This window comes from Elephas maximus, chromosome X (assembly GCF_024166365.1).
Source record: "Elephas maximus indicus isolate mEleMax1 chromosome X, mEleMax1 primary haplotype, whole genome shotgun sequence".
NCBI classification, from domain to species: domain Eukaryota; kingdom Metazoa; phylum Chordata; class Mammalia; order Proboscidea; family Elephantidae; genus Elephas; species Elephas maximus.
The window spans coordinates 109,624,988-109,649,007 of record NC_064846.1 but is presented as its reverse complement, the minus strand read 5'-3'; the positions used below and the strand labels follow the sequence as shown (position 1 = coordinate 109,649,007).

The window sequence follows — 24,020 nt, the reverse complement described above, 5'->3', positions numbered from 1 at the left end:
TCCTTGTCTTGTTCCCGTTCTCAAGGGGATGACTTTCAGCCTCTCTCCATTAAGAATGATGTCGTTCGTTGGTTTTGCATATATGCCCTTTATTATGTTGAGAAATGTCTCTTCTATAACTATTTTATTGATAGTTTTTTTTTTATCAGGAATGGGTGTTGGACTCTGTCAAATGCCTTTTCCGCATCAATTGGTGATCATCTGATTGTTTTCTCTCCTTTTATTTATGTAGTGGAGTATGTCGATTGAGTTTCAATATTAAACCATCCTTGCATACCTGGTATGAATCCTACTTGGTTGTGGAGTATTTTTTAATATGATGCTGACTTATATTGACTAGATATTTGTTGAGAATTTTTGCATCTATATTCATGAGGGGTTTTGGTCTGTAGTTTTCTTTTTGTGGTGTATTCACATGGCTTTGGTATCAGGGTTATGCTGACATCATAGAATGAATTGTGAGGTATCACTTCCTCTTCTATGTTCTGAAATAGTTTGAGTAGTACTGGCATGAGCTCTTCTTTGAATGTTTGGTAGAATTCTCCAGTGAAGCCTTCTGGACCAGGGCTTTTTTGAGTTTTTTTTTTTTTAATTATTTTTTCAATTTCTTCTCTTGTTATGGGTCTGTTCAGATTTTCAACATCATTTTGTGTTAGTTTGGGTAGGTAGTGTGTTTCTAGAAACTTGTGCATTTCCTCTAGGTTTTCAAATTTGTTGGACTGTAGTTTTTCATAATACTCTGTTACGATCCTTTTTACTTCAGTTGGCCCTGTTGTAATGTTCCGTATTTCATTTCTTATCTCATTTATTTGTGTTCTTTCCTGTTTTTCTTCTATCAATTTAGCCAGTGGTTTGTCGATTTTGTTGATCCTTTCAAAGAATCAATTTTAGGTTTTGTTGATTCTTTCTATTGTTTTTCTATTCTCTGTTTCATTTATTTCTGCTCTGATCTTTATTATTTCCTTTCTTCTGATGGCTATGAGCTTCTTTTGCTGTTCTTAATTTGTTCAAGTTATGTAGCTAATGTTTTGATTTTGTCCCTTCTTTTTTGGTGTGTACATCTATTGCTATAAATTGACCTCTGAGGACTGCGTTTGCTGTGTCCCAAAGGTTTTCGTATGATGTGTTTTCATTCTACTTTGATTCTTGGTATTTTTTAATTCCATCTCTGATTTCTTCTATTATCCAGTGTTTTTTAAGCAGGGTGTTATTCAGTTTCCACGTAATTGATTTTTTTTTTGTTACTCTTCCTGTTGTTAATTTCTAGTTTGATGGCACTGTGGTCAAAGAAGATACTTTGTATTATCTCAGTGTTTTGGATTTTGTTGAGGGTATTTCTGTGACCTAAGATGTGGCCTATTCTGGAGAGCATTCCATGTGCATTGGAAAAGAATATATACTTTGCAGCTGTTGGGTAGAGTGTTCTATATATGTCTATGAGGTCAGTTTGGCTGATTGTGCCCTTTAGGTCTTCTGTAGCTTTGCTGAGTTTCTTTCTACATGATCTGTCCTTTACCGAGAGTGGTGTGTTGAAGTCTACTATTGTGGAACTGCCAATTTCTCTTTTCAGTGCTCTTAGAGTTTATTTTATGTATTTTGGAGCACTCTCATTGTGTGCGTAGATGTTTATTATGGTTGTCTTCATAATGGATCGTCCTTTTAATCATTATATAGTGATTTGTTTTTTATAGTGGATTGTTTTAAAATGCATTTTATCTGAAATTAGTATTGCCACTCCTGGTGTTTTGTTCTGTTATTTGTTTGGTATGTTTTTTCCATCCTTTGATTTTTAATAAATTTACATCTTTGTTTCTAAGGTGTGTCTCTTGTAGACAGCATATTCATGAGTTCTTTTTTTCCCTTTCTTTATCCATTCTGTCACTCTCTGTCTCTTTATGGGTGCATTTAAAAAAATTTTTTTTATATTCACTGTAATTATGGATAGGTGTGAGTTTATTGCTGTCATTTTGTAGCGTTTTTGTTTTTTGAGGTGCTGACATTTTCTTTGTTCCTCTTACTCTCCTCTGCTGAATTCCTATTGTTTGTGGATTTCTTTTTCATTTCTTCTGTACTTGTAGATTTTGGGCTTTTTTTTTTTGAGACTTTATGTTTTTCTTCTTTATTTTGATGAGTATGTTTGTTACCTTTCTTTGTGGTTATGTTGAAATTTACCCTTATCTTCCTAGATTTGAGCCAGTCTATTATTACTTGGTGTTGCCTGCCTTCCTCTCCATTAGAAAGTTCTATACCTTGGTGTTGCCTGCCTTCCTCTCCATTAGAAAGTTCTATACCTAGAGCATTTATTCCCTCTTTTATTGTTCTTATGTTGTTGTCATTTACAGATTAAGCTCTCTGGTCCCCTGTTGTAATTCTTTGGGTTTTGGATAGTCCTTGAGAGTTCATTTCCTAGGCTGGTATCTGGCTGGTATAATCTTGTGTCCTAGATTCAGACTGTGGTCTGATGTTGTTTGTTCTCAGACCAAAGGTCTCTGTTTAATAACTCTTGTAAATTTGGTTTGGTTTTTACATGTTCTGTTAATTTCTGCTTATCTGGAAATGTCCTGATTTCACCATCATATATGAATGGGAGTTTTGTAGAATAAATTACTCTCAGTTGGTAATTTTTTTCTTTCAAGTTTTATATATGTCATCCCTTTGCCTTCTTGTCATCATAAAAAAAAAACATAGTTTCTGCTAAATAGTCAGAGCTTAGTCTTAGTTTTTCTCCTCTGTATGTGACTTTTTGTTTTTCTTAAGCTGCTCTCAGGATTTTTTCTTTGTCTTCGGTTTTAGCAAGTGTGATTATGATTTGCCTTGGTGTTTTTCTTTTGGGGTCTATCCTATATAGGGGTTTGTTGAGCTTCTTGGGTGTTCAGCTTTTCATCATTCATGATATTAGGGAGGTTTTCTGTCAGCAATTCTCCAATGATCTTCTCTGTGTTTTCCATTTTCTCTTCCTGTTCTGGAACTCTGATCACTTACAAATTTTTTGCTTTTGATTTTATCCCACATAATTCTCAGGGTTTCTTCATTTTTCTTCATTCTGTTCTCTTATTTTTCCTCAAACTGTGTTGTATCCAAGTGTTTGTCTTCAATTTCAGTTATTCTGCCTTCCATTATTTCAAACCTGCTCCTCAGGGCTCCTATGACACTGTCCATTTCTGAAATCTTGTTGGTTACCTTTTGGATTTCTAATTGTTTTTGCATGATTTCTAGTTGTGAATTTATTTTGGCATTTTTTCCTGTTTTATTCTCCTGAATTATTCCAGTTTTTGTCTGTTTTTTCCATCAATTTGTCTATTTTTTCCTCATTTTTGTCAGCTTTTTGCTTCGACTCTTGGATTGCTCTGAATATTAAAGATTTGAATTCCCTCTCGGGTAGTTCTAGTGACTTTTCTTCTAGTGGAAAATCATCTGGTGTTTTATTTAAACGTCTTCTGGAACTATCCTGTCCTTTTTTTTTAAATAATGTTTTGATATTGCCTGCTGTCTTCAAGATATTCAGTAGTCATTTTCATCATTTATTGCTGGTGGATCTGTTTCCTCCTGCTTTTTTGTTTTGTCTTTGTTTTGTTTTATTGGGTTATGTCTGGGCAGATGGGCTGTAGGATCTTCGTTGTTTGCTCATCTCTGGTTATGATACTTTTCACCTCATTGTCTAATGGGCAGAGCCATTCGCTCAGTTATGGTACATCAGGGCAAGTCAAGCTGAAGAGGAGAGGCTGGAGTGGGTTGTTTGTGGTATGTACTAGGGCCAACAGGGTGGGCGGGAATCAGTACTGGGCAGGTTCTGATAGGCCATTCCTGTGCTGCTTGGAGGTGTGATGTTCAGCGCATGGTGCAAGTAGGCAGGAAGGAGGGGACAGGCTTTGATATGTGGAGCTACCATGGGTATGGGTAAAAGGAGAGAGAGAAGAAAGAAACAGAAGCCAAAAAATGTACTAAGGGAGAGGGCCATTGGAGTGGAGAGACAAGAAACCAAGAAATGGAGAAAAACAAAAAGAAAAACAAGGAAAAAGAAAAAAATAAGTAGATAAAAATTTGCAAAAATATTAGAAAGAAAAGAAAAGCCTCCAGGGGTCACTCTGGTGCTCCCGCAAAGATTGGGGAAGTGGTCACTGGCTGCTCAGTGTAGCCTGGCTAGAGGTGGTATAGATGTCCCATAGCACCAGGTATTCAGGAGACAGGAAAGATGGTAACTATAAGAGATGAGAACTGAGAAACAAAGAGAGACAGAAAGGAAAAAAAGAAATGCCCCCAGGGATCACATCAAGGCAGCTGCACAGACTGGGGATGTGGCTCCTATGTCTTGCAGTGCAGCCCAACTAGAAGGGGCTCCCAAGCTGCCAAAAGAAAAAGAAAACAAACAAACAAAGCAAAAAAATAATAAAAATGTCCCGGGGATCCCACCAGCATGGCCGGAAGAGTGGTTCCCCAATCGGGTGGTGTTTCACAGCCTTTCAAGAAGAAGCAAAGACAGCACATGAAGCCAGATGTTCGAGAGAAAGGAGGGGGAGGTGGTGGGAGCCTAGGAAGAAACCAGAATAAATGGAAAAAAGCAACATCCGCAACAGACAAATGGCACTCACGGAGCTGGCCAGTGTGGGCAGGGTGAATCCAAGTGGCCCGGGGCCAAGGCAGTTGCCTTCCGGCCAAGAGACTGTGGCCAGAGGGAAGCAGAGGAGGCTGAGGGGAGGGTGGAAGAAGGGATGGGGTTAGGAAAGCATACACCGCTGGTTACCGGATGCTCTGTCTCCTGCTGGGAACTTTGTGAAGCTGCTTTCCCATACTCCCTGCCTGCTGATCTCTGATGTGAGTGAGGCTCATCCATGCGACATGGATGCTGCACTTCCCAGCTGGCCAAGCCATCGCTGCCAGCCAGGAAGCACAGAGGAAGAGCAGCGGGGAGTGGAAGTGAAGTGGGAAACTGTGTATCCCTGGTTACTAGGTGCTCTGTCTCCTGCTGTGAGCTCCATGAAACTGCTTTCCTGTGCTCTCTGTCCACCAGTCTCTGACAGGACTCCAAGGTGGTGAATCTGTGCTGCATTAGCACATTTCTCTCCTTGCTCTCTGTTCTCTGTCAGTTTTCTTATTCCATTAGTTGCTTGGCTGAGTTCATTATCTTTTCCTTTGACACTTTGGGTTCCAGGATTGTCGTTTGTCTCTGTTTTACTTAGGTTTTTGGGTCTTTGCTATGGATGGACAGTGTGGTGCTCTCGTCTATGGTGCCATGTTGGCTGGAAGCAACCTTGGTGAAGTTTTTGATGAGCATAAATATTTAATTTTTAGAAGATCCCAGTTCTCTAGCTTATCTTCTGGAGTTTGTGTGTTGTTACTTATGGTTTGTATTCTGTTAATGCCATGTATTAGGGCCTCAGGAATTGATCCTATTTTTTCTTCTATGATATTTATAGTTTTGGGTTTTATATTAAGGTCTTTGATCTGTACCAAACTAGTTTTTGTGTATGGTGTGAGGTATGGGTCTTGATTCATTTCTTTGCAGATGTACATCCAGTTTTGCCAGCACCATTTCTTACAAAGACTTTCTTTTTCCCATTTGATGGACTCTGGTGCCTTGTCAAAGATCAAGTGACCATAGGTGGATGGAGTCACATCTGGGTTCTCAATTCTGGTGCTTCTGTCTATAGCCCCATGTTGGCTCTGCCCTATGAAAATATATATATATTTTTGCATTAAAACACTTATTGTATGTGTGTGTGTGTGTATATATATATATATATGCAATTTACTTGTCTTATTCAAGAATACTTTTGAGGGGACCAAGATGGCTGACTAGGTAGAAGCTTCCGCTTATCCCTCTTGCAACAAAGACTCAAAAAGACAAGTGAATTGATTACATACAGGACAATCTATGAACCCTGATCATCCAACACAGAGCTAAGGAGTTGACCTGAGTAACAGGGGAGTGAAAAGCCGCACGCTGAAGCAGCGACCGCTTCCGGAGCCAGTGTGCCATGCTGCAGCCTTGAGCCTTCGCGGTTCCCTGGTGCCAGAGTGGTGGGGCTGATTGTGGCTTACTGAGATGGGGCAAGCAAGGTTGTAGGCCCAACCCTCGGGACCAACCTCAGAGGGGACCCAGCCAGTGCACGCAGGCTGCACACCAATGCAGCTGACAGGCAAATGAAAACCACGGGGGAGCAGCGACTGGTTTTGGAGCCTGGAGCACAGCGTCCCAGACAGGAAGCCTTGGTGCTGGGCTTTGGACTAAGCATGGAGGAGCTGCTTGTGGCTCCCTGAGATGGGACAAGCTCGGGACACAGCCCTAACCCTCTGGGGCAGTTTCAGCATGGATCCAGCCAGCACACACAAGCTACACACCCCTCTGGAATCTCATAAAAAACAGTCCTCACCAAACAAGATAAGTATCTTTGTCTATCTTGCCGAGCTACTCTCTACTATCTGATCCCTCTCCTACCTGCCCCAGCCAGATTCATTAACGTTGGAATTCCCTGGGCCAGAGAGTGAAGTGCACTGCCAGTTATTTTTTCTTCTTCTTCTTTCTTTTCTAACCCATTCCCCTGGCCTGAGAAAAGCAGCATTTCACAGTCAAAGGAAAAATCCTTCCCTGACTTCCCTAAACTGGAATAACAAAACAGAACCAGCTCCATCCAGGCATAAGAGACCCACAGTCTTTGGCTTTCATCCCTACAGGTAACCAGGTGGCTATTATAATGCAAAGGCAATTCTGATAGAGATTTGACTGCAATTGTTTTAGCTGAGCAATGGAAAGGTAAGTTCCGGAGGTCCGATACCTCTCTACCTATTAAACAGAGCTCTCATTGATCCACACCAGGGAACTGAGGGCTGATGCTCCACCCACACCACACACCACCTAGCCACCTGCTAAAGGGGTCTGAGGATAGTGACACTTACCAATCTATAGAGGTAAAAGCATTGGGTGCCTAAGGTACAGCTGCAGAGCCCACCCACCAGAGTGCTCTAGAGAATAGAGCCACTCCTACCTCATTGACACTTGGGGGAAGGCTGTCAGCATCCTGCCTTCCTCAGCGTGTGACCCCCTGCCACTACTAGAAACTGGTGCACACAACCATCACCACTACTCCTCTAAGTTAATAGGTGACAGCCTACACCACACACAAGGTGACCCAATATCAGAATACCTGAGCTGATTCTATTCAAGAATAGTGAATGGACTCATAGGCTCATATAACTGGTAATAGCTCAGACCAGCTGGTAACAGGACATAAGTGATTCAAAAGCTACAGCAATCAAGATAGCACAATCTAGTAACACATATGGGTGTAGTGTAACAAAACAAAACAAGGAGATAAGACTCAGTGAGAAAATATAAAAGAAAACAATACAATATCTTATAGATGGCTCGGAGACAGCAGTTGATATCAAATCACATAAAGAAGCAGACCATGATTGCTTCTACAAACCCCCAAATCAAAGAATCAAAATGATTCCCAGATGTAGATACTTTCCTGGAATTGCCACATGTAGAATATAAAAAACTAATATACAGAATGCTTCAAGACATCAGGGATGACCTCAGAAATGAAATAAGGCAATCTACAGAAAAAGCCAAGGAACACACTGATAAAGCAGTTGAAGAAATCAAAAAGATTATTCAAGAACACAGTGAAAAAATTAATAAGCTGAACAATACCCTGCTCAAAAAAGACTGGGTTATAGAAGACATTAAGGAAGGAATAAAGAAATTTGTAGAATTCAACGAGACTGAAAATACTTGCTATCAAAACCTTTTGGACACAGCGAAAGCAGTGCTCAGAGGTCAATTTATATCAATAAATGCACAAATACATAAAGAAGGAAGAGGTAAAATCAAAGAAATGTCCCTACAACTTGAACAAATAGAAACGGAGCAACAAAAGAAACCATCAGGCACCAGAAGTGAGCAAATAATAAAAATTGAGCAGAATTAAATGAATTAGAGAACAGAAAAACAATTGAAAGTGTTAACAAGGCCAAAAGCTGGTTCTCTGAAAAAATTAATAAAATTGATAAACCATTGGCCAGACTGACTAAAGAAATACAGGAAAGGAAACAAATAACCCAAATAAGAAACGAGATGGGCCACATCACAACAGACCCAACTGAAATTAAAAGAATCATATCAGATTACTATGAAAAATTGTACTCCAACAAATTTGAAAACCTAGAAGAAACGGATGAGTTCCTAGAAACACACTACCTACCTAAACTAACACAATCAGAAGTAGAACAACTAAATAGACCCATAAGAAAAAAAGAGATTGGAAAGGTAATCAAAAAACTTCCAACAAAAAAAAAAGCCCTGGCCCTGACGGCTTCACTGCAGAGTTCTGCCAAACTTTCAGAGAAGAGTTAACACCACTACTACTGAAGGTATTTCAAAGCATAGAAGAGGACAGAATACTACCAAACTCATTCTATGAAGCCAGCATAACCCTGATACCAAAACCAGCTAAAGACAACACACATACAAAAAAAAAATTACAGACCTATATCCCTCATGAACATAGATGCAAAAATCCTCAACAAAATTCTAGCCAATAGAATTCAACAACATATCAAAAAAATAATCCACCATGACCAAGTGAGATTTATACCAGGTATGCAAGGATGGCTCAATATTAGAAAAACAATTAATGTAATCCACCACGTAAATAAAACAAAAGACAAGAAGCACATAATGTTATGAATTGATGCAGAAAAGGCATTTGACAAAATCCAACACCCATTAAGGATAAAAACTCTCACCAAAATAGGAATAGAAGGAAAATGCCTCAACATAATAAAGGGCATTTATAAAAAGCCAACAGCCAATATAATCCTAGATGGAGAGAATCTGAAAGAATTTCCCTTGAGAATGGGAACCAGACAAAGATGCCCCTTATCACCTCTCTTACTCAACATTGTGTTGGAGGTCCTAGCCAGAGCAATTAGGCTAGACAAAGAAATAAAGGGCATCCAGATTAGCAAGGAAGAAGTAAAGAACACAAGATAATAAGGAGCCCAAGAGACTACATCACGTAGAACCAGAGACTACATCATCCTGAGACTAGAAGAACTAGATGGTGCCCAGCCACAACCGATGACTGCCCTGACAGAGAAACCTTGAGGGAGCAGGAGAACAGTGGGATGCAGACCCCAAATTCTCATAAAACGACCAGACTTAATGGTCAGAGTGAGACTGGAAGGACCCCAGTTATCATGGCCCCCAGACCTTCTGTTGGCCCACTACAGGAACCATTCCCAAAGCCAGCTCATCAGACATGGATTGGACTGGACAATGGGTTGGAGAGGGATGCTGGTGAGGCGTGAGCTACTTGGTTCTGGTGGACACTTGAGACAATGTTGGCATCTCCTGCCTGGCGGGGAGATGGGAGGGTAGAGGGGCTTAGAAGTTGGCAAAATGGACAGGAAAAGAAAGAGTGGATGGAGGGAGCGGGCTGTCTCATGGGGGAAAGTAATTGGGAATACGTATCAAGTTGTGTATAAGTTTTTATGTGAGAGACTGACTTCATTTGTAAAGTTTCACTAAAAGCATAATAAAAATTATTAAAAAAGAATACTTTTGAGAAAAGGAAATGCCCTTCCTCACAGTAAAAAGCAAGCTAAAAATATAGAAGGAATGATTTTAAAAAATCACCATTTGGTGATCAATGCACGCGAAAACTAATGGGTTAAAGCTTGAGGGGTAACAGAACATTTACATTACATACATGAACGTTTGTCACAAAATATGTATTAATTACAAAGAGAAAAATAACCTTGTAGAGGAGAAACCTGGCATGGCTTTAACCAAGTGATTAATGTTAATATTACTGGTAAGAAAACAAATTGATATCACAGGCACTCTGAGAAAAATATAACACCACTTCTTTTTTATTTAATAAATTGAATCAAATCCTGCAGAAACATCAGAAAAATTCCAATTGAGAACATTTTGCAAAATAATAGGCCATATCATGGTTATCATGGTTATCATGTTTTCAAGTTCACTGATCTTTTTTTCTTCAGTGTCTAACCTGATATTTATTTTATATAGTGACATTTTTATTTCAATTAGTATAGTTTTCATCTATTTTTAAAAATAATTTTTATTGTGCTTAAAGTGAAAGTTTACAAATCAAGTCAGTCTTTCACACAAAAGCTTATATACAACTTGCTACATATTCCCAGTTACTCTCCCCCCCCAATGAGATGGCCCGCTCCCTCCTTCCACTCTCTTTTCATGACGTTTTGCCACATACTAAGCCCCTCTACCCTCCCATCTCCCCTCGAGGCAGGAGATGCCAACATAGTCTCAAGTGTCCACCAGAACCAAGTAGCTCAGGCCTCACCAGCAACCCTCTCCAACCCATTGTCCAGTCCAATCCATGTCTGAGGAGTTGGCTTCAGGGATGGTTCCTGTCCTGGGCCAACAGAAGGTTTGGGGGCCATGATCACCGGGGTCCTTCTAGTCTCAGTCAGACCATTAAGTCTGGTTGTTTTATGAGAATTTGGGGTCTGCATCCCACTGTTCCGCTCCCTCAGGGGTTCTCTGTTGTGTTCCCTGTCAGGGCAGTCATCGGTTGTGGCCAGGCACCATCTAGTTCTTCTGGTCTCAGGATGATGTGGTCTCTGGTTCATGTAGCCCTTTCTGTCTCTTGGGCTCGTTATTATCTTGTGTTCATTCTCCTTTGATCCAGGTGGGTTGAGGCTAATTGATGTATCTTAGATGTCCGCTTGCTAGCATTTAGGACCCCAGATGCCACACTTCAAAGTGGGATGCAGAATGTTTTCTTAATAAATTTTATTATGCCAATTGACTTAGCTGTCCCCTGAAACCATGGTCCCCAAACCCCTGCCCCTGCTTTGCTGACCTTTGAAGCATTCAGTTTATTCAGGAAAATTCTTTGCTTTGGTTTAGTTCAGTTGTGCTGACCTCCACTGTGTTGAGTGTTTCCCTTCCCTTTACCTAAAGTAGTTCTTGTCTACTATCTATTCAGTAAATACCCCTCTCCCACCCTCCTTCCCTCCCCCCTCTCGGAAGCACAAAAGAGTGTGTTCTTCTTAGTTTAAACTATTTCTCAAGATCTTATAATAGTGCTCTTATACAATATTTGTCCTTTGCAACTGACTAATTTCACTCAGCATAATGCTGTCCAGGTTTCTTCATGTTATGAAATGTTTCACAGATTCCTCACTGTTCTTTATTGATGCGTAGTATTCCACTGTGTGAATATACCATAATTTATTTATCCATTCATCCATTGATGGGCACCTTGGTTGCTTCCAGCTTTTTGCTATTGTAAACAGTGCTGCAATAAACATGGGCGTGCATATATCTGTTTGTGTAAAGGCAGTTATTTCTCTAGAATATACTCTGAGGAGTGGGATTCCTGGGTCGTATGGTAGTTCTATTTCTAGCTTTTTAAGGAAGCGCCAAATCGATTTTCAAAGTGGTTGTACCATTTTACATTCCCACCAGCAGTGTATAAGTGTTCCAATCTCTCCACAGCCTCTCCAACATTTATTATCTTGTGTTTTTTGGATTAGTGCCAGTCTTGTTGGAGTGAGATGGGATCTCATTGTAGTTTTGATTTGCATTTCTCTAGTGGCAAATGATCTTGAGCATTTCCTCATGTATCTGTTAGCCGCCGGAATGTCTTCCTTAGTGAAGTGCCTGTTCATATCCTTTGCCCATTTTTTAATTGGGTTGTTTGTCTTTTTGTGGTTGAGTTTTAGCAGAGTCATGTAGATTTTAGAGATCAGGCGCTGATCGGAGATGTCATAGCTGAAAATTTTTGTCCAGTCTGTAGGTGATCTTTTTACTTATTTGGTGAAGTCTTTAGATGAGCATAGATGTTTGATTTTTAGAATCTCCCAGTTATCTGGTTTCTTTTCGGCATTTTTAGTAATGTTTTGTATTCTGTTTATGCCATGTATTAGGGCTCCTAACATTGTCCCTTTTTTTTTCTTCCATGATCTTTATGTTTTTAGGTTTTATGTTTAGGTCTTTGATACATTTGGAGTTAGTTTTTGTGCATGGAGTGAGGTATGGGTCCTGTTTCTTTTTCTTTTTTGCAGATGGATATCCAGTTATGGAAGCACTGTTTCTTAAAAAGACTACGTTTTCCTCAATTAACTGACATTGGACCTTTGTCAAATAACAGCTGCTCATATGTGGATGATTTATATCTGGATTCTCAATTCTGTTCTATTGGTCTATGTGTCTGTTGTTGTACCAGTACCAGGCTGTTTTGACTACTGTGGCTGTATAATATGTTCTAAAATCAGGGAGAGTGAGTGAGTCCTTCTACCTTGTTCTTTTTTAGTAATGCTTTACTTATCCGGGGCTTCTTTCCCTTCCTTATGAAGCTGGTGATTTGCTTCTCCATCTCATTAAAAAATGTCGTTGGAATTTGGGTTGGAAGTGCATTGTGTATATAGATGGCTTTTGGTAGAATAGACATTTTTACTATGTTAAGTCTTCCTATCCATGAGCAAGTTATATTTTTCCACTTCTGTACATCCCTTTTGGTTTCTTGCAGTAGTAGCTTGTAGTTCTCTTTGTATAGGTCTTTTACATCTTTGGTAAGATTTATTCATAAGTATTTTATCTTCTTGGGAGCTACTGTGAATGGTATTGATTTGGTGATTTCATCTTCAATGTTCTTTTTGTTGGTGTAGAGGAATCCAACCGATCTTTGTATGCTTATCTTGTAACCTGATACTCTGCTGAACTCTTCTATTAGTTTCAGTAGTTTTCTGGAGGATTCCTTAGGGTTTTCTGTGTATAAGATCATGTCATCTGCAAATAGAGATAATTTTACTTCTTCCTTGCTAATCTGGATGCCCTTTATTTTTTTGTCTAGCCTATTTGCTCTGGCTAGGACCTCCAGCAAAATGTTGAATAAGAGTGGTGATAAAGGGCATTCTTGTCTGGTTCCCGTTCTTAAGGGAAATGCTTTCAGGCTCTCCCCATTTAGGATGATGTTGGCCGTTGGTTTTTTATAAATGCCCTTTATTATGTTGAGGCATTTTCCTTCTATTCCTATTTTGGTGAGAGTTTTTATCCTTAATGGGTGTTGGATTTTGTCAAATGCCCTTTCTGCATCAATTCATAACATTATGTGCTTCTTGTCTTTTGTTTTATTTACGTGGTGGATTACATTAATTGTTTTTCTAATATTGAGCCATCCTTGCATACCTGGTATAAATCTCACTTGGTCATGGTGGATTATTTTTTTGATATGTTGTTGAATTCTATTGGCTAGAATTTTGTTGAGGATTTTTGCATCTATGTTCATGAGGGATATAGGTCTGTAATTTTTTTTTTGTATGTGTGTTGTCTTTAGCTGGTTTTGGTATCAGGGTAATGCTGGCTTAATAGAATCAGTTAGGTGGTATTCCGTCCTTTTCTATGCTTTGAAATACCTTCAGTACTAGTAGTGTTAACTCTTCTCTGAAAGTTTGGCAGAACTCTGCAGTGAAGCCGTCAGGGCCAGGGCTTTTTTTTTGTTGGGAGTTTTTTTTTTAATAATTTTTATTGAGCTTTAAGTGAACGTTTACAAATCAAGTCAGTCTGTCACATATAAGCCTATGTACACCTTACTCCATAGTCCCACTTACTCTCCCCCTAATGAGTCAGCCCTTCCAGTCTATCCTTTCGTGACAATTTTGCCAGTTTCTAACCCTCTCTATCCTCCTATCTCCCCTCCAGTCAGGAGATGCCAGCAGAGTCTCAAGGGTCCACCTGATACAAGTAGCTCACTCTTCATCAGCATCTCTCTCCAACCCATTGTCCAGTCCCTTCCATGTCTGATGAGTTGTCTTCGGGAATGGTTCCTGTCCTGGGCCAACAGAAGGTTTGGGGACCATGACCACCGGATTCCTCTAGTCACAGTCAGATCATTAAGTCTGGTCTTTTTATGAGAATTTGGGGTCTGCATCCCACTGATCTCCTGCTCCCTCAGGGGTTCTCTCTTGTGCTCCCTGTCAGGGCAGTCATCGGTTGTGGCCAGGCACCATCTAGTTCTTCTGGTCTCAGGATGATGTAAGTCTCTGCTTCATGTGGCCCATTCTGTCTCTTGGACTCATAGTTGTCAAGTGACCTTGATGTTCTTCATTCTCCTTTGATCCATATGGGTTGAGACCCATTGATGCATCTAGATGGCCGCTTGTTAGCCTTTAAGATCCCAGACACCACATTTCAAAGTGGGATGCAGAATGTCTTCATAATAGTGTTATTTTGCCAATTGACCTAGAAGTTCCCTTAAGCCATAGTCCCAAACCCCTGCCCTTGCTCCGCTGACCTTTGAAGCGTTCAGTTTATCCAGGAAACTTCTTTGCTTTTGGTCCAGTCCATTTGAGCTGACCTTTGCTGGGAGTTTTTTGATTACCTTTTCAATCTCTTTTTTTGTTATGGGTCCATTTAGTTGTTTGACTTCTGTTTTTGTTCGTTTAGGTAGGTAGTGTGTTTCTAGGAATTCATCCATTTATTTCTTATAGGTTTTCAAATTTGTTAGAGTACAATTTTTTGTAGTAATCTGATGTGATTCTTTTAATTTCAGTTGGACCTGTTGTGATATGGCCCATCTCATTTCTCATTTGGGTTGTTTCTTTCCCTGTATTTCTTTAGTCAATCTGGCCAATGGTTTATCAATTTTGTTAATTTTTTTAAAGAACCAGCTTTTGGCCTTGTAAACTCTTTAGATTGTTTTTCTGTTCTCTAACTCATTTAATTCTGCTCGATTTTTATTATTTGCTTTCTTCTGGTGCCTCATGGTTTCTTTTGTTGCTCTCTTTGTATTTGTTCAAGTTGTAGGGACAGTTCTTTGATTTTGGCTCTTCTTTATGTATGTGTGCTTTTATTGATATGAATTGACCTCTGAGCACTGCTTTCGCTGTGTCCCAAAGGTTTTGATAGGAAGTGTTTTCAGTCTCGTTGAATTCTACGAATTTCTTTATTCCTTCCTTAATGTCTTCTATAATCCAGTCTTTTTTCAGCAGGGTATTGTTCGTTTCCAAGTATTTGATTTCTTTTCACTGGTTTTTCTGTTATTGATTTCTACTTTTATGGCCTTATGGTCTGAGAAGATGCTTTGTAATATCTCAGTGTTTTGGATTCTGCAAAGGCTGTTTTATGACCTAACATGTGATCTATTCTAGAGAATATTCCATGTACAGTAGGAAAGAAAGTATACTTTGCAACTGTTACCTGGAGTGTTCTCTATAATTTTATGAGGTCAAGTTGGTTGCTTGTAGCAATTAGGTCTGCTGTGTCTCTATTGAGCTTCTCACTGGATGTCCTATCCTTCACTGAAAGAGGTGTGTTGAAGTCTCCTACTATAATTGTGGTGAAGTTTGTTTCATGAATCTTGCAGCCCTGTCATTGGGTGCATAAATATTTAATATGGTTATATCTTACTGGTAAATTTTCCCTTTTATCATTATGTAGTGTCCTTCTTTATCTTTTGTGGTGGGTTTAACTTTAAAGTCTATTTTGTCAGAAATTAATATTGCCACTCCTGCTGTTTTTTGATTGTTTGCTTGATATATTTTTTTCCATCCTTTGAGTTTTAGTTTTTTGTGTCTCTAAGTCTAACGTGTGTCTCTTTTAGGCAGCATATAGACGGATTGTTTTTTTTATCCAGTCTGCAACCCTCTGTTTCTTTATTGGTACATTTAGTCCATTTACATTCAGCGTAATTATAGATAATTATGAGTTTAGTGCTGTCATTTTGATGCCTTTTTCTGTGTGTTGTTGACAATTTCCTTTGTCTACTTACTTTTTTGTGCTGAGAAGTTTTTCTTTGTAGAATGTGTTTTCCTCCTTTTCCTACTAGTTGAATTTATTTTTGCTGAGTCATTATGTTTATCTTGGTTTTTATTTTGAAGTATGGAATTTTTAGACCTCGTTGTGATTACCTTAATATTTACCCCTGTTTGACTAAGTAAAAACCTAACTTGTATCGCCCTATATCGTCTCGGTTTCTTCTCCATATGTAAGATCTAGTCCTCCTGTATTTAGTCCCTCTTTTTTGACTATTGTAATCTTTTACATAATGACATCAATGATTCCCTGTTTTGAGCAATTTTTTTAATTAATCTTATTTTGTATTTGTGATTTCCCTATCTGAGTTGATATCAGGATATTTTGTTCTGTGACCTTGTGTTGTGCTGGTATCTGATATTATTGATTTTCTGACCAAATAATTTCCTTTAGTAATTCTTGTAGCTTTGGTTTGGTTTTTGAAAATTCTCTAAGCTTGTGTTTATCTGTAAATGTCTTAATTTCACCTTCATATTTGAGACAGAGTTTTGCTGGATATATGATCCTTGACTGGCAGTTTTTCTCTTTCAGTGCTCTATATATGTCATCCCATTGCCTTCTTGTGTGCATGCTTGCTGCTGAGTAGTCTGAACTTATTTTTATTGACTCTCCTTTGTAGGTGACTTTTTGTTTATCCTTGGCTACTTTAAAAATTTTGTCTTTATCTTTGGTTTTGGCAAGTTTGATGATAATATGTCTTGGTGATTTTCTTTTGGGATCTGTCTTGTATGGGGTTCGCTGAGCATCTTGGATAGATATCCTTTCATCTTTCACGATGCCAAGGATGTTTTCTGCCAACAGATCTTCAGTTATTCTCTCTGTATTTTCTGTTATCCCTCCCTGTTCTGGAACTCCAATCACATGCAAGTTATTCTTCTTGATAGAGTCCCACATGATTCTTAGGGTTTCTTCTTTTTTTTAAATTCTTTTATCTGATTTTTCTTCAAATAAACAATATCTTTTTAATGATGTTTTTATCAATATGTTAGATACAAGGTTTGTAGTTATGAAGGCTCACAAACTTTTTTATGTCCAGAATGTGTTTAATACTCTGGAAAGTGTGTAATTATATATATATATACACACACATACACACATACATATATATATATATGAAGGTTTTAAAAATATGTTAGGTAGGGCTTTTGGTAATATGAAGCTTTGCAAACTAGTCTCTGTGAATAAGTGTGCTTACAGCTCAGGAAACCATGTAACAATCTCTTTACATAGAGCTATTTAAATGACGTATTTGAGTGCTTGTTGTAAACATGAAGCTTTTCGTAGTTACCTCTGTAAAAGTGTGTGTTTAACACTCTAGAAAGCAGGCCATAATGCTTTCTTAGAGAAATTTTCTAAAATCTTAACTAGGGTATTTGTGTATGAACGCTGAGAGAGGGTTAACCAAACCACAGCAGGCTATAGCCAAAAAAGTCCAATTTTTTGTCAGAATCTGAAAAACTTAAGAACAATAGGAAACTATACCAAAGGAGCCAGAGAGAGTGCTCTAACCAGTTCAATGGACAGTGGACGTGCATACCAAAAAACTAATAACGGTTTATCCCAGGATGTGAGTTAAAGATCTACTCAGCATCATACGTAGCCCACATTGTTGTTGTTAGGTGCCGTCGAGTCAGTTCTGACCAACAGCGACCCTATGTACAACAGAACGAAACACTGCCTGGTCCTGTGCCATCCTTACAGTCCTGCCCACATAACAAGTAAAAAACAACCATCATATAACAGACCTGGGGCCCCTGAGCCAAGAGACTAAATTGTTAGAAAAGAAAAACAAGAAAAGTTTACCCAATCATGACCTTAGTTCTTTGTCATTATTTTAATCAATCATAGCCTGCAAGTAATTTAGTCATAATGAATCAACACCTGTGAAAATTATATAAAAAGCACTTATAGATTGTATTACTTTGGATTTTTGTCTGTATTTAAAAAGCCTGAGTTAAAAAGTAAAGATGTCACTTTGAGGACTAAGGCACTCCTGACTCAAGCCATGATATTTTCAATAGCCTCATATTCGTGTGAAAGCTGGACAATGAATTAGGAAGATTGAAGAAAAACTGATGCCTTTGAATTTGGCATTGGTGAAGAGTATTGAATATACCACAAACTGCCAAAAGAATGAACAAATCTGTCGTGGAAGAAATACAACCAGAGTGCTCCTTGGAAGTGAGGATGGCAAGACTTCCTCTCACTTACTTTCACATCAGGTGGAACCAGCCTCTGGGGAAAGATATCATACTTGGTAAAGAAGAGGGTCAGTGAGAAAAAGGAATACCCTCGATGAGATGGATGAAGGCTGCAACAATGGGTTCCAACATAACAACGATGGCAAGGATGGCACAGGGCCAGACATTGTTTCATTCTGTGGTACATGGGGTCACTATGAGTTGGAACTGACTTGAAGGCAGCTAACAACAACAGTCTGAGTGCTTGCAGCCAATTTCCCATTTTGTTATCTGTTATGTCACAATAAAATTCTCTCTGTTGCAGAAGGCCTTGGTGAAAGTTGTTTCTCCACAACAGATTGGTGCAGCTAGCAGAGTCTTCAATAGCAAATTCCTCATTAGATCTCCAGGAGACCTGGACAGCTTGTTGGTGCCACAGCAAATCCATATTATTCTACTTCTTGCATGCCGCGTCCACTTCAGAGATACAACTGAGTTAAGTACTACCCAATATGAACTTTATTGCCTTTCTGCATAATAGGAAATACTGCGACATATTTCTGTTAAAGCTATTGTTAAAAAACCAGTTTGGCAACTTTTTGTTTGAAGCTTAATTTTGAGATTTTTTTTGTTTGAGAGCTCTCTCTGGAGGTGTTTTGGTAAAAGTTCATGATTTTATGGTTATGGTTCTGTTTATCTTTTTTTGTCTCCTGTTCTGTGTTAGCTAACAGAAGAAAATGGGAAATAATAATTTCAAGAGTGACAAAAGCCTCTCATCTTGGACCCCTCCTGCCTACATGGCTCAAAACTTGATGCCACTGTTGGTCAATATTTAGAAAAATGGCACAATCTCACTAAAGACCGCGGGGATGAACTTTGGCCCCTATGGGGAAATTTTGATTTGGCTAAACATTATATTGAGATGTAAGCTGGAAAGTCAAGGGTCTTGTTTAAACCAGTAATAGTGGGAAAAAAATTGTTTTATAATTGGTATTTTGAGCTGTCAAGTAGTCAACATCATGACAAATTTGTCTCCCTACAAGAACTAGTGTCTAAACAAACCAAACAAACTCAAACAATACAAAAATGGTTGGACTCAGTCAAATCATTGCCTTCCAATCTCTATTCAGACTTAGGAATTTGGCTTTATCTGAAATGCCATCTGCTAGGTCAGGAGATATTGGGCCCACAATGCCCTTGGTAGTTAAACAAAAGGCTTAAGGCAGGAACCCTGAGGTCTCATTCCACTCATAGTCCAAGGCTGAACTTAGGGCCATTGTAAAAGAGTTCCCTGATCCAAGCAAAAATCCCCACAGATTTATTCATGAATTTAAGATTTTAGCTGAAACATATGAACCCAGTGCCACTGATATCTATAATTTCGTAAACATGTTGTTAGGTCCCAGTGATGTCCATTGGTGGATGGAAGCACAAAATGATTAGATCCTGAAAAAATTTTAAGTGTCCCTATAGGTGCCGCAGGTACAACTGTTAGAACAGAAATCAAGAAATTAATAGAAGGACTTGTAGACTGTTTTTACAAAGTTTTCCCTTCAAAAATCAATTAGGCAAAATTACAAGCTTGTAATCAAGAAAAAGATGAATCTATCTCTAATTATACCTAAAAGTCAACTAAAGTGTTTATGGAACATTCAGGGTTATTAATTACTGATGAAGGGTCTAAGGTCACCTTTAATTCACTATTTGTAGGAGAATTGAATCCTGAATTACCCCAAATGGTAAAAAAAAAAAAAAGGCATCAGTTAAATTGGGAAAGTATTGATACTTCTGAATTAGCTACTTTAGCTTATAAATTAAGCCAAATATTGAACATCAAAAAAAAGAGACTGAGAAAAAAAAAGAAAGAAAGAAAAGCTAATTGCTCTCCAGTTGCAGCAATTACAGCAACCTGTGGAAATAAAACCAAAGCAAGGGAATTCTCCCACCAGTAACACTGCTCCCATGGTCTGTAACTATTGCAAGAAAGCTGGTCACTTTCAAATGGACTGTTTCAAGTTTAGGAATAAACCAAAGGTGGCTCCTTTAGTGCCACCTTTAGAAAAATCAATGTGATGAAGCCCTAAACTAAAGTAGCTCAATACCCTTTAAAACCTAAAGCAAAGGAGAGACTGAAACCTACCATCCAAGATTTCTTAGAAAATGAATTAATTGTTCCTTGTACTAGCCCTTGTAACACCCCAGGATTTCCTGTCAGAAAACCTAATAATCTCAGTTCGCAATTTGTGCAAGATCTTAGAGCTGTTACAACATTGTTATCCTTTGAACCTCTGTTGTTCCAAATCCACATTTGTTATTAGCCCAAATTCCACCAGACACTGCATGATTCACAGTCATTGACCTCTGTAGTGCTTTTTACAGTATTCTGGCTCACCCAAGCAATTTTTGTTTGCCTTTATGTGGAATAATCAACAATATTCTTGGACTGTCATGCCCCAGGAATTCAATGAAAGCCCCACCTATTTTTCCCAGATTTTACATGCTGACTTGTTGCTTTTACAGTTTGAACATAAATCTGTGTTACTCTAAAATGGTGATGATCTCTTAGTCTGTTCAAACATACAGGATGTTGTTGTTGTTAAGTGCCATCGAGTTGGTTCTGACTCACAGGGACTCTATGAACAACAGAAGGAAACAGTGCGTAGTCTTGTGCCATTCTTACAATTGTTGCTATGCTTGAGCCCATTGTTGCAGCCACTGTGTCAATCCATCCATACATGGTAGTCTTCTGTTATTACATCATCTGTCTGTTAGAAGGCATAGGGTGTCAGGCGAAAAAGTACAGTTTGCCCTTCCACAAGTAAAGTAACCACAAAGGAAACTACCAATCCTACACATCAAAATAAAAGACAAGAAAAACATAAAGACTCAGCAAATACAAAAGCAACAACAATGAAAAAGAGGAAAGGACAACATATAAAGAAAAAACTACTCAGCACAGAAAATTAAGTGGAAAAAAGCAACTGTTAACAACACATACACACACACATATCAAAATAACAGCACCAAACTCTTACCTATCAATAATTACACTGAATGCAAATGGACTGAATGCACCAATAAAGAGACAGAGAGTGGCAGAATGGATTAAAAAAACACCTTTCATCTATATGCTGGCTACAAGAGACACACCTTACACTTAAGGACGCAAACAAACTAAAACTCAAAGTATGGAAAAAAACATATCAAGGAAAAAAGAAGCAAAAGAGTGGCAATAGTAATTTCTGACAAAATAGAAGTTTAAGTAAAATTCACCACAAAGGATAAGGAAGGACACTATATAATGATTAAATGGTCAATATACCAACATACCAGGAGGGAAACCCTGGTGGTGTAGTGGTTAAGTGCTACGGCTGCTAACCAAAGGGTTGGCAGTTCGAATCCACCAGGCCCTCCTTGGAAAATCTATGGGGCTTTTTGGGTACACCAGGAGGATATAACCATAATAAATATTTATGCACTCAACGACAGGGTTCCAAAACACGTAAAACCAACTCTAACAGCACTGAAAAGAGAGATAAACAGCTCCAGAATAATAATAGGAGAATCCAACACACCCACTTTTGGTGAAGGACAGAACATCTAGAAAGAAGCTCAGTAATGATGTGGAAGATCAAAATGCTAAAATCAACCAGCTTGACCTCATAGACATATACAGAACACTTCATCCAACAACAACCAAATATACTTTCTTTTCCAACACACATGGAATATTCTCCAGAATAGACCACATATTAGGTCATAAAGCAAGACAGAACAGAATCCAAAACATCAAAATATTGCAAAACATCTTTTCTGACCCTCAAGCCATAAAAGTAGAAATCAATAACAGAAAATCAAGGGAAAAAATCAAACAAATGGAAACTGAACAACTCCTTCCTCAAAAATTACTGGGTTATAGGAGAAATTAAGGATGCAATAAAGAAATTCACAGAATCAAAAAAGGATGAAAAGATACACTACCAGAACTTTTGGGACACAGCAAAAGCAGTGCTCAGAGGCCAATGTATAGCAATAAATACACACATACAATAAGAATAAAGGGCCAAAATCAAAACATTAACCCTACCACTTGAACAAATGCAAAGAGTGCACAAAAGAAGAACCCGATCACCAGAAGAAAGGAAATAATAAAATTAGAATACAAACAAATGAAATAGAAAAACGATCGAGAGTTAACAAGACCAAAAGATGGTTCTTTGAAAATATCAACAAAATAGATAAACCATCGGTCAAACTGACAAAAGAAAAACAGGAGAGGAAGCAAATAACCCGAATAAAAAATAAGATGGAAGATATCACAAAAGACCCAACTGAAATTAAAAGAATAATAACAGAATAGTATGAAAAATTTTACTGTAACAAATTTGAAAACCTTGAGGAACTGGACAAGTTTCTAGAAACACACTACCTACTTAAACTAACACAGAGATAGAAAAATTAAATAAACCTATAAAAAAAGAAGACATTGAAAATGTAATTTAAAAACACCCAACAAAAAAAAACCCTGGCCCTGATGGCTTCACTGCAGTGTTCTATCAAACTTTCAGAGAAGAGTTAACACCACTACTACTAAAGGTATTTCAGAGCATAGAAAACGATGGAATACTCCCAAACTGATTCTATTAAGCCAGCATAACCCTGATACAAAAACCAGGTAAAGACACTGCTAAAAAGAAAATTACAGAGGCGGGGCCAAAATGGCTGACTAGGTAGAAGTTACCTCAGATCACTCTTGCAACAAAGACTCAGAAAAACAAGTGAATCGATCACATACATGACAGTCTACGAACCCCGACCATCAAACACAGATCGAAAGAGTTGACCTGAGTGACAGAGACTGAGAACGAGCAACCATGGGGAAGCAACGACTGTTTTCGGAGCCTGGAGCCAGCATCCCAGTCAAAAAACCCTAGCTCCGGGCTTTGGACTGGGCACAGGGGAGGTGAGCACACCATCCTGAGACGGTGCAAACACAGGACGCAGCCCTAGCCCCCAGAAGTGACCTCGGGGGAAGCCCAGCCAGTGCACGCAGGCAGCGCAGAGATGCAGCTGACAGGAGAAGTCACCAGGAGGCAGCGACTGGTTTTGGAGCCTGGAATGCGGCGTCCCAGCTGGGGAACCTTGGCGCTGGGCTTTGGACTGGGAGCAGAGGAACTGACCACGGCTTCTGAGACAGCACAAGCACAGGACGCGGGCCTGACCCTCAGGGGCAATCTCGACCCAGCTAACGCACACAGGCTACACACTCCTTGGGAATCTCAGATAAAACAGTCATCACCAAGAAAGATAAGTAACTTTGTGCTACTCTCTCCTATCTATCTGATCCCTCCCCTCCCCTTCCCAGGCCGCTTCATTAACATTGGAATTTCCTGAGCCAGAGAGTGAAGTGCTCCGCAGTTTTTTTTTTTTTTTGGTCTTTTCCTAACCCATCCTCCTGGCCTGAGAGAAGCAGCTACAAAAAAACCCAGGGATCAAAAATCCTTCCCTGACTTCCTGAAATTGGACTAAAAATACAGACCCAGCTCCAGCCAAGCATATGAGATCCACAGTCTTGGGCTTTCATCCCTACAGGGAACAAGCTGGCTATAATAATGCAAAGGCAATTCTGATAGGGATCCGACTGTAATTGTTTTAGCCGATTAAAGGAAAGACAAGTTTCCCAGGTCTGATATCTCTGCGTATTAAACAGAGCCCTCACTGATCCACAACAGGGAACTGAGGGCTGAAGCTCCCCCAGACCACATAGCCTCCTGCCTTAGGGGTCTGAGGATGGTAACACCTACAAATCTGTAGAGGTACATGCATTGGGGGCCTAAGGTACAGCTGCACAGCCCACCCACCAAAGTGCTTTAGGAATAGAGACACACCTACCTCACTGGCACTTGGGGGAAGCCTGTCAGCATCCTGCCCCCCCAGAGTGTGACCCCCAGCTGCTACTAGAATCTGGTGCACACAACTATCACCACTACCCCTCCAGGTGGATAGGTGACAGTCTACACCACACACTT

The 24,020-nt window shown here is 39.2% G+C and overlaps 1 protein-coding gene across 1 annotated transcript in view; it reads left to right on the top strand.

The window, feature by feature from the left end:
• The window catches only part of LOC126069516 (zinc finger X-linked protein ZXDB-like), a 247,473-nt gene extending 228,905 nt beyond the window's left edge, over nt 1-18,568 (top strand). Inside the window, exon 2 of the mRNA XM_049872974.1 lies at nt 18,317-18,568. Coding sequence (XP_049728931.1) covers nt 18,317-18,529 — 213 coding nt within the window. The 3' untranslated portion in view covers nt 18,530-18,568. The remainder of the gene's footprint in view (nt 1-18,316) is intronic.
• Nucleotides 18,569-24,020: the final 5,452 nt, after the last annotated feature.